The sequence below is a fragment of the Labrus bergylta genome, chromosome 7 (genome assembly GCF_963930695.1).
Source record: "Labrus bergylta chromosome 7, fLabBer1.1, whole genome shotgun sequence".
Taxonomy (NCBI): domain Eukaryota; kingdom Metazoa; phylum Chordata; class Actinopteri; order Labriformes; family Labridae; genus Labrus; species Labrus bergylta.
In genome coordinates, this window is record NC_089201.1 from 21356666 (window position 1) to 21369838 (window position 13173).

General features: G+C 39.1%; 2 protein-coding genes across 4 annotated transcripts in view; both read right to left on the reverse strand.

Moving 5' to 3' along the window:
• Positions 1–428: 428 nt before the first annotated feature.
• Positions 429–4490, reverse strand: LOC110004634 (MANSC domain-containing protein 4). The gene is made up of 3 exons (XM_020660149.3): positions 2667–4490; positions 2430–2564; positions 429–1682 (listed from the first exon to the last, which is right to left on the reverse strand). The coding sequence occupies exons 1-3, from the start codon at positions 2884–2886 to the stop codon at positions 820–822; spliced, it is 1218 nt and encodes a 405-aa protein (XP_020515805.2). The 5' UTR covers positions 2887–4490; the 3' UTR covers positions 429–819.
• Positions 4491–4631: 141 nt separating this feature from the next.
• LOC110005202 (transcriptional enhancer factor TEF-3) overlaps positions 4632–13173 on the reverse strand; it is a 29815-nt gene continuing 21273 nt past the window's right edge. For all 3 annotated transcript variants that reach the window (XM_029282846.2, XM_065957005.1, XM_065957006.1), the window contains 3 exons: positions 9427–9567; positions 7979–8131; positions 4632–5554 (listed from right to left, as the gene is read on the reverse strand). In XM_029282846.2, coding sequence (XP_029138679.2) covers positions 5441–5554; positions 7979–8131; positions 9427–9567 — 408 coding nt within the window. In that variant the 3' untranslated portion in view covers positions 4632–5440. The remainder of the gene's footprint in view (positions 5555–7978; positions 8132–9426; positions 9568–13173) is intronic.

Genomic DNA, 13173 nt, shown 5'->3' on the forward strand with positions numbered 1-13173 from the left:
TCAAGTACCACTTAAGACCAGCAAAGACAACAACTGGCCAAGGTCCTTGAGGTTTGGCATCAACATCAGCATCAACTCATTGAAGTGCTTAAAAAAAAAAAAAAATGGATGTGTTTTAGAGGCAAAATTCTGTTAACTAATATTGGCTGTGTCTACTTCTTCTGACGACTATTCTTGCATTGTAAGTCAAACCAAAGTCATAGTAACTATAATTTATTTCTTCATGTATAAAACAACATGATCTGTAGTTATAGGACCAGACATTGGTATTAAAAGTGCTCTGTTTTTTTTTTTTTTTTTGGATTTAGTCTAAATATTATCATCCACTAGTGTTTCAGCAGCCGCTGTCTGTATGGAGTCAAACAGTCTGTGTGGAAAGCCAAAGAAGTAGAATTCAATCTGTCTGTACTCCCAGAACCAATCAGCAGTCATCTTACAACATTTAGCTTTAATCGCCTATAAAACTGATCTCAGCATACAAGTGCAGCTAATAATCCTCTCGTCGATTCTCTCCTGCAACACCTGGATGTAAACAATGTAAACAAAGTCCTTCCAAGCTAACAACAAGCTGCACTGCAAGCCCAAAATAAAAGTTAAAAGCTCCCAGAAGCGTCATCAGATGATTGCAGATGTTTTCCAAGATTGTAAAATAGCTTCATTGCTATCTGTTAGCCTAAAGCAATTTAAAGATATGTCCTTGCCATTAATTAAAAGTAGACAAAAAATTATGTGTATTAAATGCCAGCTAATCCAGGATGCATTCTTTAAAACACTGTAAACGTGAAAAATAAATCTCTGCGCCATCGTTTTGTTTCACCCTCAGGTGTTTTCTCTGACCAGCACATACTTTATCAGACGCATGGAGCCTCTTTTCCCTCTCCATGACGTCCGATATCTTCCCATCCTCTTCCTCTGACCCCTCCAGCTCACCACCAGCAGAAAGGAGCAGCAGCAGCTCAGCAGCACTGTGATGCAGACAACAACCGCAACCAGCAGGGTGTGCGTAGCTACATGCCAACCTGGTCCCAAACCCTCTAAAGTGTCTCCCCCACTAACACCCTGCCCGCCCTCACTGCCTGCAGTGTGGTTCCTCCCCAGGCTGCCCTTGGTGTCGTTGGGGTTTTGCTTGCTGCTCTCTATATTTCCCATTTGAGCTGTGGTGGGCTTCTGTGAGGCAGTGGTGCTGCGGTGAAGCGTGGGTGACACGGTGGAGGGCTGTGAAGTTGTGGTGAAAAAGGCAGGAGTGGTTTTGGGGATGTGATGGCTGTGGGTGGTTGCTGAGGTAGATGAAGGAGAAGTAGAAAAGCTGGGTACAGAGGATGAGATGGAGATGGTCGGGGTCGTTGTTTGCACATCATTTCCTGCAGGTAGCAGAGTCTCTGGAGTTGAAAAGAAAGCAGGTGTAGTTGTAGGAACTGTAGACGGCCGACTTGTTCTCTGCAGAGTGGTGGAGATAATGGATTTGGTGGATTTGGCAGTGGTAGTCGTAAACACTCTGCTTGTTGGGAGTTTAACAGTAGTAGCAGCAGTCGGGGGCACTGCAGCGGGTGGAGGTGGGTGATTGAACTGTCTTTTGTCCGAAGACAGCGGCTCTGAGGCGTTCACTCGACTGTAGTGGTGGGGTAACACTCGAACATTTGAGGTGAAGTATTTTCCAAACACCAACAGGTCAGGATCCACACCTAAGAAACAAAAACAACATCATCAAGGGGCGCTGGATAGCCTTATGTCGCACGCTCCATGTACAGAGGCTCTAGTCCTTGTCGCAGGAACTGTGGGTTCGGATCCGACCTGAGCCCTTTGCCGCATGTCATCCCCCGCTCTCTCTCCCCCCCCCCCCCCACACGTCCTGTCTCTCTAGCAAGCTGTCCTACACAAAGAAGGCCCCTATTCACTTTGTTTGTTTCTTTACTTTTTGCCAATAAAGTTAAACATACAGGTGTTTAAAAAAAAAAAAAAAAGTGTCAACAATTTTATCAAGAAGGAAACCAGTGGATTTATACTTTTTACATTTGTTCAAGAATTTAACATTTAACTTTGATTTAAGAATAAGAAGTACTAGGCCTCATTTTAATGTTGTATTTTGACAAAGTTTTTAATTGTCATCGTTGGAATAGACACAAATGTTAAACCTGCAATGTAACAGGAAACCTTTGCTTTTAAAGTGCTGTAAGTAAGAAAATGAGAATACTCAAAATCACCTTTAAACTAGTCTTTAAATATTCAAGTAAGGGCAGATCTCACTTTTGATTTCAGACTGGTATGTCTACAGTCTATGCTTGTTATGGAGCTGCAGCATTAGTATTTTTATTATAGGGATTTTTACATATATATGAATCTGAAATTCTTTGGTTTAAGTCCATCTGTAAACAAGGAGAGTTTCCAGTAAAGGAAAGTTATCAAAGATATTTTTCTTATTCCTTACTTACCGTTCGTGATGTTGTAGAGAACAACGTTTCCTCTGTGGCTGAGGATGCAGCTCTCCAGGGTTGGACAGTGCAGGTGGAAGCAGTTCACGTTTTCTTGAGAGGTTTCGAAGTGAAAAATTGCCAGATTACAGGAAACTGCGAGAGAGGAAAGGCGACAAATCAATGAGATACGTCTGTGGAAGGGCGAAACTTTTCCACTGAACGGTCGATAGCTGCTGATTCAGAAGCATTACTCACAGTTTCTCGTAAGGCAGCAGGTGCGGCTGCATTTGAGCGCGGTCTCCTCCTGGTAAGACTGTAAAAGCTGAGCTCCTCTCCTCTGAGACTCCTCGATGTTAATAAAAATCCCCGGAAAGCGTCTGATCCAGCAGTTCTTGTAGTAAGAAGTCGGTGAGCACCTCGACTCGGTGTGGCACACCAGACCCAGAACCGTCAGCAAACCCCATGTGACATTCATCGCGCGTGATGTAAATCAGACCATGTAAACTTACAATCTCCACGGAGCATCGTCATATCTGTGAGGCTGATTACTTGGACTAGACTGACATGAAGTGGAGCCAGCAGTGGTCTGTTTTTTTTGTTTTTTTTTACTGGTGCCAGTCCCTCTCCAGGTGTGCCAAAGCTGACCAACCTGCAGGAGGAGCAGACCCCGCCCTGCGTAAAATGTCCAGACTGTTCCACTGGAGAAAACTTTATGTAAGACTTCTTAAAAATGTATAAATTGATTAAATATGAATTAAAAAGATTCAAATTCTACAAAGTCACTTGAGTCATAGAGGCCACGTCAGTTTGATCCATACAGGTTAAGGTACATCATAAGAATATACAGGGCACAATAACACACCTGACTAGTCCTATACTTTAATGTAAATGCAAATGTCCCTCAACAACACCTTCTTTTACCCAACTTGATCATGTCACACAATCTTCTTCCTCTGCAGTTATGATCACCTTGTACATGTAAACTTTTCATTTTTTTTGTCAACTTTGAGAAATGTTTTTGGCCAATTTTGCTAACAACATGATTATATACACACAATACAATATTTATTTTATATTTCTGCAATATCTATTTATATTCTGTTATGCTACTACATGTAAATAACTCCTACCATACATTGCCCATCTTACCTGAATGAGAGTTCCTTTTTTTTCTCTCTCTCTTCTTTTGTTGTTTTTAGCTGTGGATGCTTGTATGTGTGTGCACTTTAAGGTGACGCCAAATAATTTCGTTGTACAATTGTATAATGACAATAAAGACATTCTATTCTATTCTATAACAACATGATTACATCAAAGAAGAAAAAAATAACATTTTCAGATTTCAGTACGAATGAAGAGTAAACTATTCTGGTTTGTAATAAAAGATAATTAGAAAAACAAACATTATTCTACAGTTCCTACAACATTATTTTTGGTTTGGAAAAGTCTCATGGATTTTATGGGATTATTTGCACTCATGTTGTCACCTCCTGTAAGATTGTAATGATGTCTCATCACCACCAGATGGCAGAGGTCGCTTTCAAACACCATACGTATGTTATGTGGTCTTTTTTTTTGTGCATTCAAGATATTAGAGTACTTTTGTACAAACATAATGTTTCAAGATGTACTCTAACTCCAAAATGTGAAACACGATGAGGAGGGAAAGTAGAATATTCTTTTAGATATTAAAATGTAAATTATTGATTGATTAACATTCTGCCAGTATTAAAAATTATTTATTTTTCATGCTAATCTTTTCTTGCTCCAGCCTATCAAATGTGTCAAAACTTTTGCTTTTGATGCAGTTATTTTTTGTATTCTATTGTATAATCTTAATTTTCTGTAATTTCCTGGTTGATTTCTTTATATTTCAATGTCTATACAAAATATCGTAATTTAAAAAAAAGTCACATTTAACCCTTGAAACATTTCTAGAGACCTTTTTGTTTTCTTTCTTTTTTATTTTATATTTAAGCACTTCTAACTGAACCCTCATCCATTTTTTTAAATTTTAAATGTACCATATTTAGTTAACATAATTCAACTTCAAGATTTCCAAAATATGTGTTTGAAATCAACAAAATGATCACTTTCCTGAGTTTAAAGAATCATAAACAGTAGATTTACCCTATAATCTGGGATTATGTATATACGACTATTATGTGCTGTTGATTTGAATGTCTTGCACTATTCATAACAAACTCAGCGACAGTGGAGCTTTGTAAGAAACACTTGTATTTTCATCTGACACTTTAGGGCAAGTTACAGTTTCAGACAACCTCTGTAATCAGTTTACAGATCTAAATGTGGTTCAAGTTAGCAGTGTTATTATGTGCCTTTCTTTGTAGTCAGATCATTTTCAATCAAAAACATTAAGACAATACAAGAAACATTTAACATTAAACATCAAACAAAGTCAATAGGATAACTTTTTCAATCATTTTAGCCTCTTTTCTTCATAACTCAGTTTAGAGGAGGAGTATCTGACTCTGTACATAATTACTCAAATTCTCAAATAACACAAGAAACAGTGATATTTTTATGGATGTGCAAAGGAGGAATTCTCTCACCTACTTGTATTATTTTTCCAGGTTGTCAGTTATATTTAAGCCACTAGGTGGCAGCCTGAGGCAGACAAACTCCTCTGTAGCAAACATCCCCTGCACATGCACGTGTATGAAAGACTCTAAATCAAAAACAAGCACAAGTAAAACGAGATGAAAAACACCAACGACTTTCAACAACCTTGTCATGCAGGTCTTGCTCGGCTCCTTTGGCATAGAGACCACAGAGTATTATGGTCCTCTTTTTTTCCCCTGCTACTTCTCACACAAAGCCAGTTTCAGCTTCCACAATCCCAAATCCTCCTCTTCCTCAGCAGTAGTGTTTCTGGGCGTGCTAACAAAGAACTCCTGACCGACTTGTGTGCTTTCAGCTTTAAGCTTATGGAGGAAGTAGTCCGTTGTTTACTGTAGTTGCTCACTGAGGTGCTACAATGGGTCTAAAGCAGGTAAGGTCCAAATGTGTCAGTCTTTGACCAGCCTGTAAATATGATGCTGTGCGCCGTGCTCGCTGGTAGACACCTCAAAGACGTATGCTATGCACAGGAGCGTCTCCAGTGTGTCCCTGTTAGTCACCACCTGTGGACAAGCAAAAGGTCATTTTCAGTCATGCTTTGAAGGGGATCAATATATACCGAACCGTAGTCACCCATGTTTTTAATGATAAAATGTAATCAATACATATTTGAAGTTATCAGATTAGTCTGCAGTCCTTTGGAGAGCCAATGAGCCTTTATAGAACATAAACAAGCCAAAGTCTCTACTGAAATCCACTGAAACTGTAGGGAGAAACATGCTGCCTTTAAGTTAAATAGTCACAGTAATACAAACAGTATAAAACTTCATTTTAACACTCAAATTGAACAATTGTCCATATAATCAACAATTATACAATATTAGAAATAAAGATAAGGGTATTTCCTTCATGAAACAGTTTATATCTTGTTAATTTCTTATTATTTCCAATGGTTGGGGTTAAGTAAGAGTCATGGTTTGGTGTGTGTCAATATATTTCTTTAAATTGTTCTCAAATGAATAAATTAAAGTGAATATAACAAAAAAAACTATTAAAAAAATCTAATGTAAGTATCATAGGGTTCAGTGTGTCTGCTCTTAATGAAGTCACCTCTCTATTGAATGTACGGAAGTTATCTAAAAGCATGATCCTTCTCTTTTTGTATGATCTTTCTCTTGAATTGACTTTAATGACAATAAGACATACAGCTAAGTAGAACTGAAAAAGTAAAAAGAAATGTCAGGTCTACTAAAACACCACTAAATATAAAACAAAAATGATGTGACTACTAAATAATAAATGTCTGCAGTTATAAGGTTCTGTTAAAGAATAAGATATAAGACCCTTATGTCTGCAAACACAGGACATAGAGTGTAGCAACAAACAAGAACACATCTTCACAAATTCATTATGCATTGAACACAGCACTTGTTACATGAGGCATATCGATCCCTTGTGCTTAGCCTTGCGATGTATAATCTGTGGGTGCGTGCATCTGTTGTCTGTGTGTGTGCCTGTGTTGTGCATGTCTGTTAATGAGCTGTTCATGGCTAATATGAGCTAAATCAGCCCATTTATAAACCTAATGACATGCTGCCATGTAGTCGTCAGTGTGGGCTCAATATGGTCATTGTCCCTTGACGAGTAGGAATGCAGCCGCTGATGGAAGGGACACCAATGTCTTTGAACCCTGGTGTTGAGGACCAATGTTGCCATGGGGATAAACTCCACTCTATTCACTTCCCTCTCTGAGGAGCACACGGGCTCATTGACAAAAGTCCAACTTGCAGTGGAGTGGACAAAATGTTTCAACTCTGCAAGAAACTGTACAAATTGCTTTTCATAGGAAAGGAAATATCGCTGCCAGCTGTTAATGGTCTGTCACCCACTGGGATATCACTGCACATCCCTATTCATTGTGACAGCAAGTACTTTTTTTTTTTTTTTTTTTACTCTTTCACACCGTTTACATTAGTTATACGCCTGCAAAAAGCACATTGAATTTTCAAAAAATATCTGCACTTATGTGGCCCTGTGTTCTTATCACCTCTCTGTGGTATGAGTGGAACTACATGAATGAAGGGTGATGAGTGTGTTTGAAATCATAATAGTGATGCAGTTAATAACACATATTTAAATAAGTTTTGAGTTAGAATAAGCTCTTTCATCTGTCTTAAACACAAGCAACATTATAATGTTAACAGGCAATGGGATACAATTATATCTAGTCCTACTTAAACCAAAACATTTGTTTGAAATCCAGAGAAAAATTGATATTATTAATAAGTTAATTAACTAATATTGAGTCTGCTTTATTTGGATTCTTACTAAGAGTAACAATGAAGACCTTTTTCATATCATGACCTTAATTTGAAGCTACCACCAACAGCAGGTTAGCTGAACTTAAACAGCTCGCCTGGTTCTTTACAAAGGTTGAGAAAAAAATACGTACAGCACTTCTAAAGTGGAATAAATGCAATTTTGGGAAAATGGGGAAAAAAAACAATTTCCAAATATTGAGTGCTGATTCCAAAGTTATTAGTTTGAAGTCGCACTAGACAAATAAGCGCCTTTATTATGTAGTGTGTATGTAGAGTTTTGTTTAAAATACCTTCAATTTTAAATGTTAGGGAGCAAGTTATAGAGGTGCTGAAAGTTAGATTTTCTTGTTCAAGGCTGGCTGTTCCCCCCGGTTTTCTAGTAATTATGCAAAGCCAAGCTAACCACCTGCTAGCTTTAGCTTGGCTTATAGTTATGAGAGTGGTAAGAGCTATGTAACTCTCAGCAACAGGGGAGAATAAGTGCACTTCTCAAACTACTGAAATATTCCTTGATTATGTAACAAATACCTACCAGTTTATATCCATGTATATGCAGGTATACAGATTTGCAGAGGAGTTTTATGCCTACAAACAGACTTAAACTGAAATCCCAGCCTCTTTACACACACACGCACCGTACAGTACATCCCTGCTCCGTGTGTGTACCTGTAGGATAGTGAAGTTCTCCAGTACGCTGTTCATCATGTACTTCTCCGGCAGGTGTTTCAGCTTGTGTATGAAGTTGATCATGTATTCACATAAAGGTGAGCGGTGAATCCGAAACACGTAGCGCCCATTCTCAAAACGTGCATACTCCGTCTAAGAAAAAAAGACAACAGACGATTAAAACATGCAGTAAAAAGAAATTATGAGAACATATACCATGTGTTAAGAGATTGTGAAACACATTACAGGACAAAATGTGAAATTTACTGTAGGAAAATTGTGATTGCATATTCCAAAGAAACTCAGAAACAACCACTGGATATTAAGATTTATAACACAGGCTGTTATGTGTGTAACATAATACACCTAATGTAGCATATGGCATGCCAAAAAGGACAATAAACATATTTCTTGTGACAACAATAATCAAATAATAAAACCATTACATATCATGTTGCTGCTGAGGCAGATGGCTCTATGTGTGGCTGTGTGTGTGTGTTTATATTGTACAATCAATCAGCAGCATTTGGGGCAGGGCTTCTATTGTGTCCAGTTAACGGGAAGCATAACAGTTAGTCATGCTGGGGAGATTTGAGTATCATGTCAGTTTTCTGACCACAGATCAGTGTTAATTGACTGGAATCCCTCCCAACCAACGGCACATATTCACTCCTCTGGGTGTTGTTTGACACGGTCATGACCTCTTTATGTTGAAATATCACACATTCATCAAGCAATCAGTGATGCAAGCATCTTTAGCTGTGAGTGTTTAAATTTCACAGATTATTATTCTCGGAAAAAACACTGGATCTTCTGAAAAACTGAAAACTAAATCTATGTTTTAATTGAATTAATAAGCATAGACGATTTCATCACCTTGAGGGAAAAAAAGGTATTAAAAAAAATTAGAATTAAGGCAAATTATAGCTTTCTTCCAACAAAGAACTAAAATGTTTCCCAATGGTGTTATACGGACAAGTACAATTTTAAATTATAAAGTTTTGTTTTGTTGTGAATGTCAGATTTTTTGGGGGAAATCATTAGAGAGCTAAGAAATGCTTGTGTCATATTTGCCACCATTTGATAAAACCACTGTGTCTGACAAGTCACATACTAATGTTTAAATTAACATGTAAAAAATGATATTTTGATTTTGATATTTTTTATTTATCCTTTATTTCAGCAGGGAGCACCCACTGAGACCGAGGTCTCTTTTCCAGGGGTGCCCTGCAGCAATACGAAAATAGAGACAGCACAAATATAAACATAATTTAACAGTCAACAATAAAGGCATAAACACAGAAATACATACTCATACATGCAAACCAGGACCATTTCAATGATTTCACATTGTGAAACAGTTGCAAATTCTTTCCTGAGGTAGTTCGGATACTAGATCTGTGTGAAACTATATATACTATATACAGTACTTAGTGTCCTCGTCTTACCTCCACTTTCTCCACCACCTGCTTGCCAAAGGAGCAGACTTTGGTGGATGAGGTGATAATCATGTTCTCAGAGCTCTCATACTGACTGGAAACTCCATAGAAGAAGCTGCTGTCATCCTGCAGGTTTATGCTGAGGTCCGCCTAGAGATTAGAAAACAGACAACATGTTCAGGTCAATTTACATCTGTCTGACCTAAAAGGAACCTTCACTGCAGCCTTGTGGTGTGAGCATGTAAGGGGAATGGCAGCCCTTCTTTATCTGGAGACATGCTAAACCCTACTCTGCTCTCCACAGACCTTCCAGAGTCTCTAGGATATACAGTACCAGCTCCATAATCTATAACAAAATATCAGGTGCTTCTCACAGATATGGATCTCAAGTAATGTGTGTGTCAGTCTGACAAAGACATCACCAAGAGTGTTACAGCTCAACAAAGCTTCAGAGTGATTCTCTGTAAAGCCAAGAGGTATCCAATGGTCGGATCCTTGTTAACCCAGCAAAGTGTGTTTGTGTTTGTGTTTGTATGCGAGACCATAATAACATAGGTGAATTATGTGTGATTTTGCAGAGCTGGAAAAAAAAATAGAATTTGTTTGCTAGCTGGCCACTTTCACAGGATCGGTACTGTCTTCTAGTTTTGAAGTAAGCCTACAATAAATTTAGCATATCTAAAATATTAAATCAATCCTCCAGTTCTTGTTAATCTGCAAATGAAACGACATTCAAGAGCGGAAATTGGGAAAGAGATCAGGCATTATCACAAGTTTTAACAACTATAGAAAAGTAGGTAGCTACAGTAAGAATATAGCCAACAGAAAGATTCAGCTAGCTGCTAGATAATACAGTCTAACGCTAGCTAAACAGTTAAGCTAATATTGCTGTTAGTGAGATCTAGAAGATAGAAGAGGAATAGCTTAAACACTAGAAAACTGCATTCTTCGCTAAGAAATAGTAATCTCCATTTACAGATCGTGTGAAAAAAAAAAAAAAAACAGAGTTGTCCAGTAGCATTTTAGCAGGCTTTGGTGGTATTCAGGAAAACAGACCATGTGGAGAGCAAAGAAGGGGCTGACCCAATCCACAGTAATGCAATCCCTAAATACAAAAACAGACACACATTTATATGTTGGACCTTTTTGGCTTTATTTGATAGGACAGCTGAAGAGGGACAGAAAATGTTGAGTGGGGGTTGACATGCAGCAAAGAGCCAAGGTTGGATTCAAACCCACAGCTGCCCCAAACAAGGACTGTAGCCTCGGTACATGCAACGGGCAACATAACCGCTAGGCTATCCAGTGCCCTATCAGCAGCCATACGTTGAGGTTTAATCCGATTTTTGATCAGGCTGAGGTACCGTCTCAACAGTCAGACAGCTCTGCTGTTTTACCTTTCCCCTATTGGGCTCTTTTCTCCTAATGGGCCATTGAGACACCGCTCAGCCCCCTCTCATCTCTTCATCACCCCGTTCATCTTCATCCCTTGCTCATGTAATTCCTCTATTTGTCTTCATCCCTGGGGCCTAGTGACCCTCACCAAACCGCCATTCCCTGCTTCCCTAACAGCCTGCGAGGGAATTCATCCAATTACAATCAGCAGCAAGCAATTGGCTGATTAGATCACGCCGGGCAGGCTGGCTGTGTAACAATTTAGCAGAGGCGGCTCAAATCGGATTCCCTCGGCACTTCAAAGGCGCGAGACAATCCGTTAGGACAGGGCCACGGGCGCAGAGGGCCGAGGAGTAAGGTGGGGAGAGGGGCAGGGCAGCCAGCGGCCAACAAGGAGGTTTGCTGGAAATTTAATCTTGAATGCCATAGCTTTGGAGGATAGCCGGCCGCCTGTCACCGTCACCATGCCAACCTGCACCTCAGCACACCCCCGAGTCATGACCTGCAACATCACCCAGGATCTTCTGGTCTTTTATGATGGTTTAAATAAAGTTATTGTATTTTTAGATGTGTTGAGGATTTCATTTAGGTTATTTTCATGGCCACAAGCGTCTTCGTTTTTTCCTTTTTTTTCCCAGCATTGGTTTGCAGTGGTTTTGTAGCATTTCTATATTTTTTCATGGATGCCTTGAGAATTGCAGGAACCCCTTGGGATATAATAAGATGAACAGGCCGATGGGGGACAGTGTTATGAGCTTGTTTTCCTCTAGCGCGGACTAGCACATGTCATAACTGTTGACTCCACTGGGCTCCGACATGAATCAAGAGAGTATAATATTTCACTGATGATTTGTTGGTTCCATGCCACCCACCATTTCTCCTGCCATCCCTATCTCTTGTTCACACCGGCAGTGTCTCTATTTCTAACTCGTGCTCTTTATTGCTGTCTTGCTCTATTTTTCTTTATGATGTACAGTGAGGCAACTCGTCCCCCTCCTTTCCCCTCACCCCATGAATCAAATGCCATGCTGACCAGCTGCTCTTTCCAAGGACCAGTGAAGACTACTTCCAAAATGGTGTCACTCACCAGTGCCTTTTATCTGTCCACAATAAATAATGTGACAGTCAAACATGTGAGAGGGGTAATGTCATACATACATACCATGGCATGAGATTTCAATGGCGGCACTTTGAACTTGACATTCACAGTCTTTGGCACTCAGACGTACAGCACTTAAAAGCTATATTATAAATCTACTTTACAAGTCCAAGTGGTCTCAGTTCAACACACTATTGACAAAGTGAATCAGAGTGTGACGGCCTTCATGTGTCAGGATGTTGAGAAAGTGGTGAAATTACCGTTTGAAATCATTATTTAGTGAGTCAGCAGCATGCATCTACATTGTCAGCTTCCAAACTCCGGATGTATTTTACCAAACTAAAGAAGTTCAAGGATTTTTAGTTGTGCGTGCGTTTGTGCCGCCTTGCAGAACATAATGACTCATGTGCTACTGAAACATCACTCTCAGTACTTGACAAGGACATTGTAGTAGACAAGGAGCATTACAGAAATTCTTAACCTCAATCAACATCTAAAAGTTCTCATGGCTCTGAGTCAGAACACACATGTTGTTTCTACATGAAAATGTGCCCAGAAGTCAAGGTTCAAGTTGTCGGGGGGGTCGGAGAAGGATCCTCAGGAGTGATGATGTCCGCCACTTGCACGTCCATTTCAACCACTTCTTGTGTTTAAATGTGCCACCTAATAAATGTGTTACCTTGTGTTTCGATGGCAAGGAATTAAACATGCAAATCCTGGAATTTTTTTTGCCTTTTATAAACTTATTGTAGGACTGTGCTCAGGTTAACTTGGAAAATGTGAGAGTTTGTTTCCACCCTTCTCTATTTTGAATATGAGAAAGATGGGTGAGAAATGGTTTTCCCCAAACTTGTGCTTTGTAGTTAGAAAGTGGATAGCTATAGTATGTGTATAATGTTCGATTAAATAAAATATTTGTTCTATGCAAAAGGTTCCATTTGTTAAAGAATACCACTTTCTTTGATTACTGTACCTTATCTTACCTGTGATGACACTTTTTCTTCGAGAATATGAGAACAGGGAGGGCAGAAAAGGGTAGTAATGTCCAAATATTGAGAAGACTTTATTAACCAGAGTTAAGGTTTATAGACAAACTGCATATTTGTTAAAGAAAGGGTAAAACAAAAAAAAACATGAGATTGCTTTTTTGTGTGTGCTCTTTTAGTCCTGTCATGATGAATGAACATACTTCCAATGTGTGCTTACTGCAAATTAAATTAAATAATATGACCACTGGAGTCAACACTGCTGTTTATGCCATG